A 19,774-nucleotide genomic window follows, 5' to 3' on the forward strand; every position below is an offset into this window, starting at 1 on the left:
AAATAGCAATACTCCCCAAAGCAATCTACAGATTTAATGCAATCCCTATCAAATTACCCATGATATTTTTCACAGAGCTTGAACAAATAATCATAAAATTTATATGGAACCACAGAAGACCTAGACTTGCCAAAGCAATTCTGAGGAAAAACAGCAAAGCTGGAAGCATAACCCTCCCAGACTTCAGACAATACTACAAAGCTACAGGAATCAAAACAGTGTGATATTGACACAAAAACAGACATATGGATCAATGGAACAGAATAGAGAGCTCAGAAATAAACCCACACACTCCTGGTCAATTACTCTTCGACAAAGGAGGCAAGAATATACAGTGGAGAAAAGACAGTCTCATCAGCAAGTGGTGTTGGGAAAACTGGACAGCTGCATGTAAATCCATGAAGTTAGAACACTCCCTTACAGTATACACAAAAATAAACTCAAGGGGCTTCCCTGGTGGCGCAGTGGTTGAGAGTCCACCTGCCGATGCAGGGGACACGGGTTCATGCCCTGGTCCAGGAAGATCTCACACGCCGCGGAGCGGCTGGGCCCGTGAGCCATGGCCGCTGAGCCTGCGCGTCGGGAGCCTGTGCTCCGCAACGGGAGAGGCCACAACAGTGAGAGGCCCGAGTACTGCAAAAAAAAAAACAAAAAACCTCAAAATGGCTTAAAGACTTAAATATAAGACATGACAACATAAAAATTCTAGAGGAGAACATAGGCAAAACATTCTCTGACATAAGTTGCAGTCATATTTTCTTAGTTCAGTCTCTCAAGGCAAAAGAAATAAAAATAAACAAATGGGACCTAATCAAACTTACATGCCTTTGCACAGCAAAGGAAACCATAAACAAAACAAAAGGCCACTTACAGACTGGGAGAAAATGTTTGCAAGTGATGCAGCCAACAAGGGCTTAATTTCTTAAATATACAGAGAGCTCTTGCAACTCAATGTCAAAAAAAACAACCATTCAAAAAATGAGCAGAAAACCTAAATAGACATTTCTCCAAAGAAGACATACAGATGGCCAACAGGTCACCTGAAAAGATGCTCCACATCGCTAATTTTTAGAGAAATGCAAATCAGAACTACAATAAGGTATCACCTCACACTGGTCAGAATGGCCATCATCAAAAAGTCTACAAATAAATAAGTGCTGGAGAGGGTGTGAAGAAAAAGGAACCCTCCTACACTGTTGGTGGCAATGTAAATTGTTGCAGTCACTGTGGAAAAGTTTGGAGGTTCCTTAAAAAACTAAAAATAGAGTTACCATATGACCCTGCAATCCCACTCCTGGGCATATATCTGGAGAAAACTGTTAATTCAAAAAGGTTCATACATCCCAATGTTCATAGCAGCACTATTTACAATAGCCAAGGCACAGAAGCACCCTAAATGTCCATCAACAGATGAATGGATAAAGAAGATGTGGTATATATACAGTGGAATATTAGCCATTAAAAAGAGTGAAATATTGCCATTTGTAGCAACATGGATGGACCTAGGGATTATCATACAAAGGAAGTAAGTCAGGCAGAGAAAGACAAATATTATATCACTTATATGTGGAATCTAAAAAAATAATATGAATCAACTACCTTACAAAACAGAAACAGACTGACACACCTAGAAAACAAACTTATTACCAGAGGGGAGCGATAAATTAGGACTATGGCATTAATAGATATACATTACTATATATAAAATATATAAACAGCAAGGATTTGCCATATAGCACATGGAACTATATTCAATCCCTTGTAATAACCTATAATGGAAAAGAATCTGAGGCTGTTCATCTGATACTAACACAATATTGTAAATCAACTGTAGTTTAATAAATACAATTTAGAAGTTTTAAAAAATGTACACATACATAATTTTTTAAAACAAATGGAATTGTATCCACTGTGTTAGAGGTTATTTTTATTTAGTAACTTAATTATATAGTGACTTTTTTCCTAATGTCAATTTGATATTTCTTTGGCGTTTAGTTGAATGACATTTTCAAAGTTTTTTGTTATAAGACAATACACAATTGTAAAAAACCAAACATTACAGAAATATATAATCTAAGAAGGCAAAAATTTCTCATAATCATATTTCTCCAGCTGTACCTATTAATAGTTATTAGATTATTTTTCATGGCGTATAGTTACATATTACAGTGTGACTTTTATTGGCTGTATACATTGCATTGGATTGATGTTTACAAATTTATGTAGCCAATTTCCCAGTGTTTTGGTTGCTTCTTATTTGTTTTGCTATTTACAGATAACTTTGAATTGAACATCTTTCTACATATATATATCTGCTTATTTCCATAGGATAAATTCCTAGAAGTAAAATCACTACATCAAAGAGGATACACAGCCTTAAGGTTTTCCATACAACTTGCCTTCTAGAAAGTGGTAGTTCCTGCAGCAGTACATGAAATTATTCATATCTACATGTACTCCTTAACTCTGACAGTTTTTTCTTTATTTTTCTATTCTGATTGGTAAAAACTAATATATAATTTTAAATCAATTTTTCATCCTAATGAAAGTGATGATTTCCCATGCTTATTGACTAATTTTTGTCTTGCTGATTTTTCTGTTCTTCTCTTATTTTCTTTTCATTTGAATGAGCTTTTTTTGTATTGAGGATATCAGCACTCCAAGAATACAGATAGTCTGTTTGCTTAACTAAATTACAGGCATTTGTTTTTCTTGGTGTTATATACTGTTTAAATTGCATAAACTTAAAAGTTAGTATATCTTTTAAAATTTTATATCCAGTAGGCTTGTTATTTGAGTTTATTTTTAAATAATATTTTTAAATAACTTTTGTATACTATTATCTAATAAATGCCCTATGTATCTTCTTTATAATATAAAAGTATAAGCTGAAAAAAATTTGATAACTGCTAGATAACTTATGTTGAAAATGAGGAATAGAAAACTAATAGGCACTATTTTGTGACTAGTTTATTAATTTATCACTGATTTAATCAAGCTGTTTTATTTTTTCTCTTGTTAATAGCTACAAGTGTATTCATCAGAGTTTGGAGGACAATAATAGATGTCCCAAGTGTAACTATGTTGTGGATAATATTGACCATCTGTATCCTAATTTCTTGGGTGAGTCTTTGGAATGATTTTTAATTTTTAAAAATATTTAGTTCCCAGAAGGGTGTGTTAGCACTAATTTATTTAGAGAACGTAGCTTAGAGGTAAGCAGTCTCTCTCTCCTACTCACCAGGATGCTTTTCCCAATCTTCCCCAGGTTGTGACATTGATTCTATACCATATGTACCATATCATATTATATTTAAGTTTCATTAAAAAAATTGACTGGTACAACTCTTAGATTCTTACATTGATGGCTGAACAGAATGTGAAGCTAAAGGAGAATGCCAGTGTTCCAGATACCTGTCTCTATATCATGTTGTGCGTTCCTGTTGTTTCTACTTCTGGGGCAAAAGTGAGAAGCAATGGAGGAAAAGGTTAATGGAGAGGCAGAAGGGAGATAAAACTTGTATATGAGGACTCCTAGATGGGGGAAGAGAGTCTGTGACCTGGGGAGGCAATTGAAAAGTAAAACTGCGGAAAGAAAGACATGGATATGGAACTTTTGAGGGAGGAATGGTGACTAGAGAAGAGACACAAATAGGGAACCCTTAAGGTAAATGGTAAGTGATTGGGAATAGTATCTAGTCAGAGACCAATTATGAAAAATCTAAAAGTTCAACATGTTGAAAAGCCTAAGATATTGTGGAAAATGAGTTTTTGGGAATGAAGATTAATTTTCCAAAGATTAATTTTCAGGTATGGGTAGGCATGAAGTAGGGCACTATTGGGTATGTATATCAGAAAAGATAATTCTTCATTCTAAAGAGTAACACACTCAGAGTTAAGGAGGTGATGTCTACTTGTGTATTAGATTCTGACTTGCCAGTGCTTTGGTTGCAGTTTTTGTTTGGTGGTTTATAATACATCATGAATTGGAACCTTTTCAGCCATTGCTTTCCATTTTTTTATCTCTGCTCTAAAATTACATTGGCTTCAATCCTTTTTTCTCTTTCACTCTTCAGTACAATCCAATATTTTTTCATAAAGGAAAATCATCAGATGATTGCATAGCAGAAAAGAACCCTGAAGGAAATATTTTGAAGATTTTCTGTTGGAACACCAAGTTCTTCTAGGTAGATAAAGTCTTGTGGCAAACTAGGAGAATGAACTTAGGAAAAGAAGAAACACCGAGTGGTATGATACTCTGTGGGACTGGACTTCATGAGCTAAGTTAGGTGAAATGGAAACCAAAGTCCCACAAAGCAGAACCCTTTGTTCATGAACTCAGAAACATGAATTGATGCTGCTTTGTGCATCTAGAATCACTTTTCTATGAGTTGTCATAACTTTCGAAAATTACTTCTTCTTTTGGAATGGTTAAATACAGAAAGGAATCCAAGGGTCTGAAGATTTTGGTATTGATATTTACCAAATTTAATGAGTCCAAATTCTGTTATGTGAATTTCTAAATAGTGAGAGAGAGAGAGAACACCATTATACTGATATGGAAGGAATATGAAAATACAGCACTAAGATGTAGAGTAATTTCATACTTTATATATTCTCAAATGTATATATTCAGTGAATAGTGAAGTCATAATTACTGATTTCCTAAGCTAGAAATTATCTTGGCAATGATACAGGTTTTTTTGTTTTTTTAAAAAATATTTATTTATTTATTTATTTATTTATTTATTTATTTGGCTGCGCCAGATCTTAGCTGTGGCACGAGGGATCCTCACTGCCACACACGGGATCTTTGTTGTGACATGTGGCCTCTTAGTTGCAGCATGCAGTATCTAGTTCCCTGACCAGGGATTGCACCCGGGCCCCCTGCATTGGGAGCACGGAGTCTTAACTGCTGGACCACCAGAGAAGTGTTTTTAACCTTCTCTTTATATGGATAAAAATTTTTGGTTTTGGGTAATTGGAGTGTTTTATGCCCGTATTTGAAGTCTTTTAATCATAGTGCACCTTCCAGTGTGATTATTTATGTCAGCCGTAGAAATAACATTTCATCCTGATACATCTATTTCTGTTTTACTGCCCATCACCCTTTCCAGTCTTTACCTTTGTACAGTGATGGTCAAATCCTTTGGTTCCTGTGCACTCAGGATGCTATTGAGATCTGTTTCTGAAAGTGGAATATCATTTGTTTTTTCTGTACTGAAAAAACTATTCCCATTGCTTTAGTCTGAGATTATATGATTTGTATAGTGCCTGTAGTTCTTGGTTGGATTAAAAAGACCTTGAGCCTTTTAAAAGTAATTTCAGATTTCCTCTTGAGCATGGTAAAATAAGTATACGTTCTATGATTCTGAAGTGTTCTAGGTAGAATTGCGCCTTTTTTATTGGTAGGTTAGGACCCTTCACTTTTTATTTTATTTTATTTTTATTTTTATTTTTTTTAATTTTTATTATTTATTTTTTTTAAATTTTTTGCTTTATAACAAATTTAATCAGTTATACATATACATATGTTTCCATATCCCCTCCCTTTTGCGTCTCCCTCCCACCCTCCCTATCCCACCCCTCCAGGCGGTCACAAAGCACCAAGCTGATAGGACCCTTCACTTTTAATGCTTTACGTTTACCTTAGTCATGGATAGAGGGCTGGGCTACCCGTTTTCTGTAGCAGTGGTCTTCAAACCTTTTTGCTTGGGTGACCCATATAAAAATTCTGAAAAATGATGTACTTCCTCCCACATTGATGCCACATTTTAAATGAGCATCCACATTTTTTCTTTATAAGTTTAAGTGTTTGTAAAGGATATAATTTTAGGAGTATTGTAAATATGGTTATTTAAAAATAAGCTTTTATCTCTTTTTAAAATGTATCCAGTAGAATCTGAATAGTATAGTGATTTAATACTTATCATTGATTCAAAAATAAATGCTTTTCATTAACAATGGGAAATTTCATTCTTTGTCTCTTTGAACTTATACTTAAATTGCATATTGCTCACATAATTTTATCCTTATGTAATATATTTTCATGCTTGAAATTCTTATTGATTTATCTGTCATACTTTTCTGTAACAGAAAGTAGAACTCATAGACCTTGAAGTTTCTTTTGAACATAATTTTATATTAAGTATTTTAAAAATCTTAAATGTTTTATCTGAGTTGTTATTGTAATTATTAGACATGCAATTGATCAAATAAATATTTACAAATTTTATAAATTATTAGACATAAAAATTTATTGAAAATTGGCTGCTTAATGTGTGATGGTATCCTTCTCAATTAGTTCCATTGCCATTTATGGTTATTACTAGGACAAGGATTCAGTTTCATTTGTATTCTTTTTATTTATTTATTTAGGATCATCACAGCTTTTTAAAAAATTGAGATATAACTGACATATAATATTGTGTAAGTTCAAGATTTTTCCTTTTTATTTTTGAAAGGGTAAGTCATGAGAATATTTGCTTACATAAATAATTTGATGGGGATTGAAGGAACTTTGTTCCTGCTACGTCACTTAGTTCTTTGATCTCCTTCTGAATTATGTGCTTCAATAAAAGCACTTACTTAGTCAAAAAAATTTTTTTAATACCCTATTAGTTAACAAGTCCACTCCTTTCTTCAGTTTTAATGAAAGCAAAGAATTGGAAGCCAAACACTCAAGTAGGATTAGGTTTTCTGGTCATTAGAGTCATGCACTTTTTTGTCAAGACAGATATTTTGATTTTTCCTTTCATGCCCTAAGCACTACAGTACAGTTCCTCATTTTTCTTCTTCCTCTACCCACCCCCCCCAAAAAAGGCACACTCTCACTCTTCACCTTTCTATCCCCTTGGTCTTGAGAGCTCTCTTTCTCTCCTGATCCTGGAAGGCTCATGTGGGGTGAGAGGGTGTCTCTACTCCCACCTCTGCAGTTGCTCTCCTACACTCTTGCCAAGGCTTAGCTCTCCCAGTCCCTCCATGATGCATGATCTCTCTCCAGCTACCACCCCCCACCCCCCAGCAATCTCTTTTCTAGCGTTCTCTGTGTATAAAATTTGTAAATTGAATATTTTTATCTCTCTAATGAATGACCCTCTTATTCTTTAATGTAAAAGGCAACGTACATGCAAAATTTAAAATCCTTGTTTAAAAAAATGTAGGCAGCTCACATAACGTCTTTACTACTGCCAAGTGTTTTCCCAGGTGCTTTATGTATGTTAACTCATTTAATTCTCAGTCCTATGACATAGGTAATTGTTGTCCTCATTCCTCCAGCGAGGAGACTAAAGCACAGAGAAGTCAAGTGACTTGTGTAAAGTTCTACAGTCCGTAAGTGGCGGAATTGGGATTTGGTCCTAAGCAGTCTGGCTTGAGTATGTGCTTTTACTGTACTATCCTGCCTCTGAAAAGACAATTGCTAGAATGAAAGCTTTAGTAGTAGAAAGGCATTGTTTGTTCTTAGTACTATGGCTATTATAAGGATCCAGAGAATTATAATTATGGATATAGAATATTCACGTTCAGTGGTATATGAGATTTCTTGGTAAAATCCAATGTGGTGTACATATTTAAGTATTACAATTATTTAAGTTACACTTTTTATTTAAATAGCTAATTCTGTAACTGAAACATTAAATTCTTATTCACATACTCCTCTTTATTCCCACTACGTTATTTCAACTTCTCTCCTTTATCGTCCCTGGATTATAATAATAACTGCTTGTGAGGTAACAGGCCCTTCAGAATCAGGCTCTGATCTGTCTACAGTTCCAGCCTTAGTTCGTAGCCCCTGTTAATCGTCGACAAAATCACTCTGATCCTGTGTTTCAGCTATATTGATTTTAAATCATCTTATATCCTGCTGTTTTATGACTTTACCCCCTCCACACACACAATGTTTTTTGGCCGTGGAATCTTAGTTCTCTGACCAGGGATTGAACCCAGGCCCATGGCAGTGAAAGCGCTGACTCTTAACCACTGGACAGCCAGGGAATTCCCCCCACACACCCTTAATGTGAGTTCCTTTCCACTTTTCTTCCTGTTTAGTAAGTCCCTGTGTGCCTGTTATGGCCCAGTTCTAATGTCACCTTCTGTATGAAGCCTGCTTGTTAATATTTTAATTGATCCTTGTCCTTTGTTCTTTTTATATCTATTTCAGTGATAGTACTGATTATCATATTATAACTGCTGCATCACATATATTTGTCTTCCTACTCTGAGTTGCTTGAGTCTTGGATTAAGTCTTACTTAGGTTGAGTCTTATCTTTTTTTTTTTTTTTCGGTACGCGGGCCCCTCACTGCTGTGGCCTCTCCCATTGCAGAGCACAGGCTCCAGATGCGCAGGCCCAGCGGCCATGGCCCATGGGCCCAGCTACTCTGTGGCACGCGGGATCCTCCCGGACCGGGGCCCAAACCCATGTCCCCTGCATCGGCAGGTGGACTCCCAACCACTGCACCACCAGGGAATCCCAGCTTACTTATCTTTAAAGCTTGGCTTCTAATGTGGCCCTGGAACCTCTCTGATTTGTTCGAAAATATTTGTAGTAGATTGTGGTATAGTGGGAAGTATTAGATAGTTGGGTTTGTTTCCCAGCTCTGTCTTGTATTGCATGTCACCATGAGTAACTTCCTTATGCTCTTTCTAATATTTCCTCATCTGTAAAATGTGAAGAATAACGTATAAGATAATGTCTATAAATTAAAGGCTAATAAGGTAACAAGCTTAGTGCTAGTTGTCCTTTTCTTTTATCAGTTTATTTTTTTTATCAGTTGGGTGTTAAAAACAAAAGAATCCAATTAAAAGTGGCTTGAACATTAAGGAAAATGTATTGATTTATACAAAAAGAAATTTTAGAATTAGTTAAGTTGGTATCTCAGTGATATTATCAAGTTCTTTCCATCTTTCTGGCCTTCCGTCTCCAGCAGATGTGTTGGTTCTTTGGCTAGCTCCCCTCAAGATTGCAAGATGGCTTTAAGCAGTTCCAGATATCATCCCTTAATGAAGGGAGAAAAATAACTTGTTTTTCTTCTATCCTTCTCTTCTGAAAGACAGCATACCCTTCGTTGGTCAAAACTAGGTCACATAGTTAACCCTCCATCAATTGCTGGCAAGAGTGTATGACTAGATTGGCTTAGGTTAGTCAGGATTCATACCATGGGGCCAGTGAGGGATCTAGCCTCTCTGAAAGTATGTGACAGTTGGCATTCTGACATTTGGAAAAAAATCCTATTCTTATTTTTAAAAAAGGTTAGAATGGTTTATGGATAGGTAGCTGACAGTGTTTGCCATGATATTTATGGAAAAGTCACAAACAAAAAGAACAGCAAATAAAAATCTTTAGTGCCTACCTCATAGAATCGGCCAGTTACCCTGTAGAGCATGGGATGATCTCATACAGTGAAGACTTGTCTTTCTCCAAGTGCTGATAGTGTCATCATTGAGACATGTAAGAGAAAGTACATATTCTGAAGAATTCTCCTCTTGTAGTGATAGTAGTGGTAATAATAGTAGTAGTTGTAGTAGTAGTAGCTGTGGCAAAACTGTTTCTAATTTGAAATAAAATAAAAACTTAGCATTTTCTGCTTAGCATTTTTTAAGGTTTGGGACTTTTTAAAGTTAAATAGAATCCATCTAAACAGAACAATTGGACGATACATTTAATAAAAATATAGATTATGTGTGCTTTTTCTTTTGTTTTTGTTTTCAGTGAATGAGCTCATTCTCAAACAGAAGCAAAGATTTGAGGAAAAGAGGTTCAAATTGGACCACTCAGTGAGTAGCACCGTATGTTTCAACTCTTATTACTATTTTTAATCTCAATTTGCTGTTTTTATTGGTTTAATATTAATTAGGTATTAAAGCTTAGCATATTATTGATTTTCCTTAAAGGAGATTTAAGATTATTCTGTTCAATAAAGAACTTTCTTACCTCATTGTCTAAAATTTACTTTTATCTTTTGAAAGGTCTGGTGAGATTACATAGAGTCAGAGTTGGCTTATAATACATTACATTTGAAGAATTATATGGCAGGGTGAAATTATGGGTGGTAATTTGAAAAAAAAGACTCTCAGTTTAAGAGGATTAGCCCAAATTATTGAAGCAAATGAGCTTAAATTAATACCTTACCAAATACAAAGTTGAAAATATTGTTAGACAAGTAATTAAAATCCAGGCACTTATTTTGAAGAGAATTATACCTTTAGAGATGCTGACTTAACATGTCTTAAATATGCCTTTCATATCCGTTGTTTAAATTTATTTAGGGGAGAAGTAGTGATTAAATTATAATTAGAAGGCATTGGGGAGCCACTAGCTGGGAAGGAATAGGTTGGAATGTCATAGTTTATTTTTGATATGTTATCTAATAAGCATATTAGGAAGTAGCAAACATTTATTTTTGACTCTCTAAAACAATTGTCTTAGGAAGTTGTTGTGTTTCTTCTTTTCTTTGTTTTTAGAATGGCCACAGGTGGCAAATATTTCAGGATTTGTTGGGAACTGACCAAGATAATCTTGATTTGGCCAATGTCAACCTCATGTTGGAGTTACTAGTGCAGAAGAAGAAACAACTGGAAGCAGTAAGTGGCCCCTGAACTTTAAAAAATTTTGTTTTAAATGGTGCTCTGTCAGTTGCATTGAAAAAGATCTAGAAATGTTTAAAAATAATAGGGTAGAATTACTCAGTCCATCCAGTTTTATTCAACAAGAAACATCTGCAAGCTACCACTTCTAACAGGTTCCCCTTTTTCAACTCAAAGAAAGAACAAATTCCTTATAATACAGCTTACTTGCAGTGGCTAGTTTGTATTAACAAAAGCTGAATGTTAAGATCATGAGAAAGTACAGTTTCATTTTAATAGGGAACAATTATATTGGATATTTTTTCTTCTAGTGAATCTTCCCCTCTTCACATATGGAATTTGGAGGAGAAAACTGATTATTTCTACCTACATAAAATCCTTCCAGCAGGTGTTGATTGGCAGTAGCAGCAGTCTGTGGCTTAACTAAGGGTATTTAGAAAGATGGGAACTGGAAAGAAATTATATCCTGTTTCATGTAATGGAATCTAAATAAATGAAAAATTGCATTTATTTCTGGTAAATAAATGTAAACAATATAAAATGGGAATTTGTATGTGTTTGTTAGGAATTGAGTATGCTTCATTATAAAAAATATATGCCTTAGCACAAGCAAATACCTACCCTGACCTAGCTTAAACAAAAAGGGGATATAAATTGACAGAATAAGGAACTGAGTAGCTTACACACATAAAAAGGAAGAGCTTAACAACCAAATGTTGGGAAGATTGGAACCATCACTTCTCTGGAGACTATATGGAAATGAAATCAGATACTTGAATGTTGCTGGGAGTTTTTCTTTTTTACTTTTCATGACTGTTTCTTTAGGACAGGTCTGATTTTCTTTTCTCGGATTTTTATTACATGGCGGATAATGTGGTCACCTGTACTTCCTCATTTATATTTATGTTTTTTGATCAAAGAAGAAAAAGAGCTTTGTAGCTTGATTTTAAAAAATTCTGTGGATAGATTCTGATTAACATAGCTTGGATCTGGGTACCACTTAATAGAATGAGAATCTCTTAGTAGGAGAAAGGAGTAGGTGAGGTTGAGCTGACCAAAATGAGTCTCCCATGATGTGTCTTTTTTGTGGTGGGAATTTCTCCTGTGTTTTTGGTCGGGAGGTGGGGGGGATTTTATCTTTAATTTATTTTTTTCTTTCAGTTTTGTTGAGATGTAATTGATGTATAGCACTGTGTAAGTTTAAGGTATACAGCATAATGACTTGATGCATATATTGTGAAAGATTACCACAGTAAATTTAGTTAACATATATCATCTCATATAGATACTAGAAAAAAGAGGAAGAAAAAGTTTTATTCCTTGTGATGAGAACTTTTAGGATTTACTCTCTTAGCAACTTTCAAATATACCTTCCAGTAGTGTTAACTATAGTCATCATGTTGTATGTCATATCCTCAGTACTTATTTAGCTTAAAACTGGAAGTTTGTGCTTCTTGACCTTCATTCAATTCCCCCATCTTCTGCTTCTAGTAACCACAAATCTGATCTTTTTCTGTGAGCATGGTGTTTTTAGTTTTTTTGTTTTCTTCTTTTAAGATTTCACATGTAAGTGAGATCATACAGTGCTTGTCTGTCTTTCTGACTTATTTCATTTATACTGCTCATAAAGTCCATCCATGTTGTCACAAGTGGCTGTATAGTATTCCATTGTATATATACCACATCTTTATGCAATCATGCATTGATGGACACTTAGGTTATTAACAAACCTTGGCAATTGTAAATAATGCTGCAGGAACATCAGGGTGCAGATATTTCTCTGACATAGCAATTTAATTTCCTTTGGATATATACCCAGAAATGGGATTGTTGGATCATATGGTAGTTTTATTTTTAATTTTTTTAGGAACCTCCATACTATTTGCCATAGTGGCTATACCAATTTACGTTCCCACCGGCAGTGCACAAGGGTTTCCTTTCCTCCACATCCTCACCAGCATTTGTTCTTTCTTGTCTTTTGGATGGTGGCCATTGTGACTTGTGTGACGTGATGTCTCCTTGTGTTTTTTTTTTTTTTTTTGCGGTACGTGGGCCTCTCACTGTTGTGGCCTCTCCCGTTGTGGAGCACAGGCTCCGGACGCGCAGGCTCAGCAGCCATGGCTCACGGGCCAAGCTGCTCCGCGACACATGGGATCTTCCCGGACCGGGGCATGAACCCTTGTCCCCTGCATCGGCAGGCGGACTCTCAACCACTGCACCACCAGGGAAGCCCCCTCCTTGTGGTTTTGATTTGTATTTCCCTAATGATTTGTGAGGTTGAACACCTTTACATGTACCTGTTGGTCATTCGAATATCTTATTTGGAAAATCCTTTGCCCATTTTTAAATTGGATTATTTGGAGATTTTTTTGCTATTGAATTAAATGAATTCTTTATATACAGTATTTCGTATATTAACCTCTTATCAGATGTATGATCTGCAAATATTTTCTCCCATTGCATTGGTCGCATTTTCATTTTGTTGATCATTTCTTTGGTTGTGCAGAAGCTTGTATGTTTGATATAGTTGTACTTGTTTATTTTTTATTTTTTTGCTTTTGCTTTAGGTGTCATATCCCAAAAATTGTTGCCAAGACTCTCCTATGAATTTAAACATAGTTTTCTATTAGCATCTACTGTGTGCTAGATGTTGTGTTAAGGGTAGTGGAAAAGACAGGATTCTGCTGTGTGTGTGTGTGTGTGTGTGTGTGTGTGTGTGTGTGTGTGTGTTGGGGGGGATAGGGTGGAGTAGCTGAGGAGATAAACTAAAGTAAATATTTTCACATAGTGATAAGTGATATAAAAATACTTCTCTATGATAGACTGAACAAGCAGTCTTGCTCCCTTAATGCTATTAAAATGACAGTAGAGAGGAGCTTAAAGATGGTGGAAGAGTAAGACCTGGAGATCACCTTCCTCCCCACAAATACATCAGAAATACATCTACATGTGGAACAACTCCTACAGAACACCTACTGAACACTGGCAGAAGACCTCAGACTTCCCAAAAGGCAAGAAACTCCCCACGTACCTGGGTAGGGCAAAAGAAAAAAGAAGAAACAGAGACAAAAGAATAGGGATGGGACCTGCACAGTGGGAGGGAGCTGTGAAGGAGAAAGGTTTCCACACACTAGGAAACGCCTTCGCGGGCGGAGACTGCAGTTGGTGGAGGGGGGAAGCTTCGGAGCCACGGTGGAGAGCAGAGCAACAGGGCTGCGGAGGGCAAAGCGGAGAGATTCCCGCAGAGAGGGTCAGTGCCAGCCAGCACTCACCAGCCCAAGAGGCTTGTCTGCTCAACCACCGGGATGGGTGGGTGTTGGGAGCTGAGGCCCCGTCTTCGGTCGAATCTCAGGGAGAGGACTGAGGTTGGCTGTGTGAAAACAGCCTGAAGGGGACTAGTGTGCCACGGCTAGCCGGGAGGGAGTCCGGGAAAAGGTTTGGACCTGCCTAAGACGCAAGAGACTTTTTCTTGCCTCTTGGTTTCCTGGTACGTGAGGAGAGAGGATTTAGAGAGCCACTTAAAGGAGCTCCAGAGACGGGCGCGAGCTGTGGCTATCAGCGCAGACCCCAGAGATGGGCATGAGATGCTAAGGCTGCTGCTGCAGCCCCCAAGAAGCCTGTGTGCAAGCACACCTATGCAGCAAGCCACTGCCAGGGTCCTGTGATCAAGGGACAGCTTCCCTGGGAGAACACATGGCACGTCTCAGGCTGGTGCAACGTCATGTTGGCCTCTGCCGCCGCAGGCTCGCCCCGCATTCTGTACCCCTCCCTCCCCCCAGCCTGAGTGAGCCAGAGACCCCGAGTCAGCTGCTCCTTTAACCCCGTCCTGTCTGAGCGGGGAACAGACACCCTCAGGTGATCTACACGCAGAGGCGGGGCCAAATCCAAGCTGAACCACAGGACCTGTGCGAACAAAGAAGAGAAAGGGAAATTTCTCCCAGCAGCCTCAGGAGCAGCGGATTAAATCTCCACAATCAACTGGATGTACCCTGCATCTGTGGAATACCTGAATAGACAACGAATCATCCCAAATTGAGGAGGTGGACTCTGAGAGCAACGATATATATATATATATATTTCTGTGAGTGTGTATGCATATGTTTCTGTGTTTGATTTTGTCTGTATAGCTTTGTTTTTACCATTTGTCCTAGGGTTCTGTCTGTCTTTTTTTTTTTTAAAAGTATAATTTTTAACACTTGTTATCATTGGTGGAATTGTTTTTTGGTTTGGTTGCTCCCTTCTTTTTTTTTTATTACTTTTTAAATCTTTTTTGATAATTTTTTATTTTAATAAATTTGTTTTATCTTATTTTATTTTATTTTATTTCATTTCATTTCATTTTATTTTATTTCATTTCATTTCATCATCTTTCTTTCTTTTTTTCTCCCTTTTAATCTGAGCCGTGTGGATGACAGGATCTTGGTGCTCCAGCCAGGCGTCAGGGATGTGCCTCTGAGGTGGGAGAGCCAAGTTCAACACATTGGTCCACGAGAGACCTCCCAGCCCCACGTAATATCAAACGGCGAAAAATCTCCCAGAGATCTCAATCTCAATGGCAAGACCTAACTCCACTCAACGACCAGTAAGCTACAGTGCTGGACACCCTATGCCAAACAACTAGCAAGACACGAACACAGCCCCACCCATTAGCAGAGAGGCTGCCTCAAATCATAATAAGGTCACAGACACCCCAAAACACACCACCAGACGTGGACTTGCCCACCAGAAACAGAAGATCCAACCTCATCCACCAGAACACAGGCACTAGTCCCTTCCTTCAGGAAGCCTACACAACCCACTGAACCAACCTTAGCCACTGGAGGAGGACACCAAAAACAACGGGAACTACGAACATGCAGCCTGCGAAAAGAAGACCCCAAACACAGTAAGTTAAGCAAAATGAGAAGACACAGAAACACACAGCAGATGAAGGAGCAAGGTAAAAACCCACCAGACCTAAAAATGAATAGGAAATAAGCAGTCTACCTGAAAAAGAATTCAGAATAATGATAGTAAAGATGATCCAAAATCTTGGAAATAGAATGGAGGAAGTAAAAGAAACGTTTAACAAGGACCTAGAGGAACTAAAGATGAAACAAGCAATGATGAACAACACAATAAATGAAATTAAAAATGCTCTAGAAGGAATCAATGGCCGAATAACTGAGGCAGAAGAATGGATAAGTGACCTGAAAGATAAAATAGTGGAAATAACTACTACAGAGCAGAATAAAGAAAAAAGATTGTAAAGATTTGAGGACAGTCTCACAGACGCCTGGGAGAACATTAAATGCACCAACACTTGAATTATAGGGGTCCCAGAAGAAGAAGAGAAAAAAAAAGGGACTGAGAAAATATTTGAAGAGATTATAGTTGAAAACTTCCCTAATATGAGAAAGGAAATAGTTAATCAAGTCCAGGAAGCACACAGAGTCCCATACAGGATAAATCCAAGGAGAAACATGCCAAGACACATATTAACCAAACTATCAAAAATTAAATACAAAGAAAAAATATTAAAAGCAGCAAGGGAAGAACAACAAACAACATACAAGGGAATCCTCATAAGGTTAACAACTGGTGTTTCAGCAGACACTCTGCAAGCCAGAAGGGAGTGGCAGGACATATTTAAAGTGCTGAAAGGGAAAAACCTACAATCAAGATTTCTCTACCCAGCAAGGATCTCATTCAGATTTGATGGAGAAATTAAAACCTTTACAGACAAGCCAAAAGTAAGAAAATTCAGTACCACCAAACCAGCTTTACAACAAATGCTAAAGGAACTTCTCTAGGCAGGGAACACAAGAAAAGGAAAAGACGTACAATAACAAACCGAGAACAATTAAGAAAATGGTAGTAGAAACATACATATCGATAATTACCTTAAATGTAAATGGATTAAATGATCCCACCAAAAGATGTAGACTGGCTGAATGGATAAAAAAAAAAGACCCATATATATGCTGTTTACCAGAGACCCACTTCAGACCTAGGGAGACATACAGACTGAAAGTGAGGGGATGGATAAAGATATTCCATGCAAATGGAAATCAAAAGAAAGCTGGAATAGCAATTCTCGTATCAGACAAAATAGACTTTAAAACAAACACTGTTACAAGAAACAAAGAAGGACACTACATAGTGATCAAGGGATCAATCCAAGAAGAAGATATAACAATTGTAAATATTTATGCACCCAACATAGGAGCACCTCAGTACATAAGACAAATATTAACAGCCACAAAAGGGGAAATCAACAGTAACACAATCATAGTAGGGGACTTTAACACCTCACTTTCATCAATGGGCAGATCATCCAAAATGAAAATAAACAAGGAAATACAAGCTTTAAATGATATATTAAACAAGATGGACTTAATTGAAATTTATAGGACATTTGATCCAAAAGCAACAGAATACACTTTCTTCTCAAGTGCTCATGGAACATTCTCCAGGATAGATCATATATTGGGTCACAAATCAAGCCTTGTTAAATGTAAGAAAATTGAAGTCGTATCCAGTATCTTTTCTGACCATGATGCTATGAGACTGGATATCAGTTACAGGAAAAAAATCTGTAAAAAGTGCAAACACAATGAGGCTAAACAATACACTAATTAATAACGAAGAGATCACTGAATAAATCAAAGAGGAAATCAAAAAATACCTAGAAACAAATGACCATGAAACCACAATGACCCAAAACCTATGGGATGCAGCAAAAGCAGTTCTAAGAGGGAAGTTTATAGCAATACAATCCCACCTTAAGAAACAGGAAACATCTCGAATAAACAACCTAACCTTGCACCTAAAGCAATTAGAGAAAGAAGAACAAGAAAGCCCCAAAGTTAGCAGAAGGAAAGAAATCATAAAGATCAGATCAGAAATAAATGAAAAAGAAATGAAGGAAACGATAGCAAAGATCAATAAAACTAAAAGCTGGTTCTTTGAGAAAATAAACAAAATTGATAAACCATTAGCCAGACTCATCAAGAAAAAAAGGGAGAAGACTCAAATCAATAGAATTAGAAATGAAAAAGGAGAAGTAACTTACACTGTAGAAATACAAAAGATCATGAGAGATTACTACAAGCAACTCTATGCCAATAAAATGGACAACCTGGAAGAAATGGACAAATTCTTAGAAATGCACAACCTGCCAAGACTGAACCAGGAAGAAACAGAAAATATGAACAGACCAGTTATAAGCACTGAAATTGAAACTGTGATTAAAAATCTTCCAACAAACAAAAGCCCAGGACCAGATGGCTTCATAGGCGAATTCTATCAAACATTTAGAGAAAAGCTAACACTTATACTTCTCAAATTCTTCCAAAATATAGCAGAGGGGGAAACACTCTCAAACTCATTCTACGAGGCCACCATCACTCTGACACCAAAACCAGACACAGATGTCACAAAGAAAGAAAACTATAGGCCAGTATCACTGTTGAACATAGATGCAAAAATCCTCAAGAAAATACTAGCAAACAGAATCCAACAGCACATTAAAAGGATCATACACCATGATCAAGTGGGGTTTATCCCAGGAATTCAAGGATTCTTCAATATACGCAAGTCAATCAACTTGATACACAATATTAACAAATTGAAGGATAAAAAAACATATGATCATCTCAATAGATGCAGAGAAAGGTTTTTACAAAATTCAACACCCATTTATCATAAAAACCCTCCAGAAAGTGGGCATAGAGGGGACTTAACTCAATGTAATAAAGGCCATATATGACAATCCCACAGCCAACATCGTCCTCAATGGTGAAAAACAAACCATTTCCACTAAGATCAGGAATAAGACAAGGTTGCCCACTCTCACCACTATTATTCAACATAGTTTTGGAAGTTTTAGCCACAGAAATCAGGGAAGAAAAAGAAATAAAAGGAATCAAATTGGAAAAGAAGAAGTAAAGCTGTCACTGTTCGCAGTTGACATGATACTATACATAGAGAATCCTAAAGATGCTACCAGAAAACAACTGGAGCTAATCAATGAATTTGGTAAAGTAACAGGATACAAAATTAATGCACAGAAATCTCTTGCATTCCTATACAGTAATGATGAAAAATCTGAAAGTGAAATTAAGAAAACACTCCCATTTACCATTGCAACAAAAATAATAAAATACCTAAGAATAAACCTACCTTAGGAGACAAAAGACCTGTATGCAGAAAATTATAAGACACTGATGAAAGAAATTAAAGATGATACATATAGGTGGTGAGGTATACCATGTTCTTGGATTGGAAGAATCAACATAGTGAAAATGACTGTACTACCAAAAGCAATCTACAGATTCAATGCAATCCCTATCAAATTACCAATGGCATTTCTCACAGAACTAGAACAAAAAAAAGTGACAATTTGTATGGAAACACAAAAGACCCCGAATTGCCAAAGCTATCTTTAGAATGAAAAACGCAGCTAGAGGAATCAGGCTCCTGGACTTCAGATTATACTACAAAGCTACAGTAATCAAGACAGTATGGTACTGGCACAAAAACAGAAATATAGATCAATGGAACAGGATAGAAAGCCCAGAGATACACCCATGCACATATGGTCACCTTATCTTTGATAAGGGAGGCAGGAATATACAATGGAGAAAAGACAGCGTCCTCAGTAAGTGGTGATGGGAAAACTGGACAGCTACATGTAAAAGAATGAAGTTAGAACACTGCCTAAAACCATACACAAACTCAAAATGAGTTAAAGACCTAAATGTACGGCCAGAGAGACACTATCAAACTCCTAGAGGAAAACATAGGCAGAACACTTTATGACATAAATCACAGCAAGATCCTTTTTGACCCACCTCCTAGAGAAATGGAAATAAAACCAAAATTAAACAAATGGGACCTAATGAAACTTCAAAGCTTTTGCACAGCAAAGGAAACCATAAACAAGGTGAAAAGACGACCCTCGGAATGGGAGAATATATTTGTAAATGAAGCAGCTGACAAAGGATTAATCTCCAAAATTTACAAGCAGCTCATGCAGCTCAATATCCAAAAAACAAACAACCCAATCCAAAAATGGGCAGCAGATGTAAATAGACATTTCTCCAAAGAAGATATTCAGATTGCCAACAAACACATGAAAGAATGCTCAACATCATTAATCATTAGAGAAATGCAAATCAAACTACAATGAGCTATCATCTCACACTG

General features: G+C 36.7%; 1 protein-coding gene across 3 annotated transcripts in view; it reads left to right on the forward strand.

Annotated features, from left to right (window-relative positions):
* COP1 (COP1 E3 ubiquitin ligase) overlaps positions 1-19,774 on the forward strand; it is a 230,194-nt gene that overhangs the window by 37,575 nt on the left and 172,845 nt on the right. For 2 of the 3 annotated variants that reach the window (XM_060091213.1, XM_060091217.1), the window contains exons 3-5: positions 3,026-3,123; positions 9,711-9,787; positions 10,463-10,582. In XM_060091213.1, coding sequence (XP_059947196.1) covers positions 3,026-3,123; positions 9,711-9,787; positions 10,463-10,582 — 295 coding nt within the window. The remainder of the gene's footprint in view (positions 1-3,025; positions 3,124-9,710; positions 9,788-10,462; positions 10,583-19,774) is intronic. The other variant, XM_060091214.1, reaches the window with a different exon arrangement.

Source organism: Mesoplodon densirostris, chromosome 2 (assembly GCF_025265405.1).
Source record: "Mesoplodon densirostris isolate mMesDen1 chromosome 2, mMesDen1 primary haplotype, whole genome shotgun sequence".
Classification (NCBI taxonomy): Eukaryota; Metazoa; Chordata; class Mammalia; order Artiodactyla; family Ziphiidae; genus Mesoplodon; species Mesoplodon densirostris.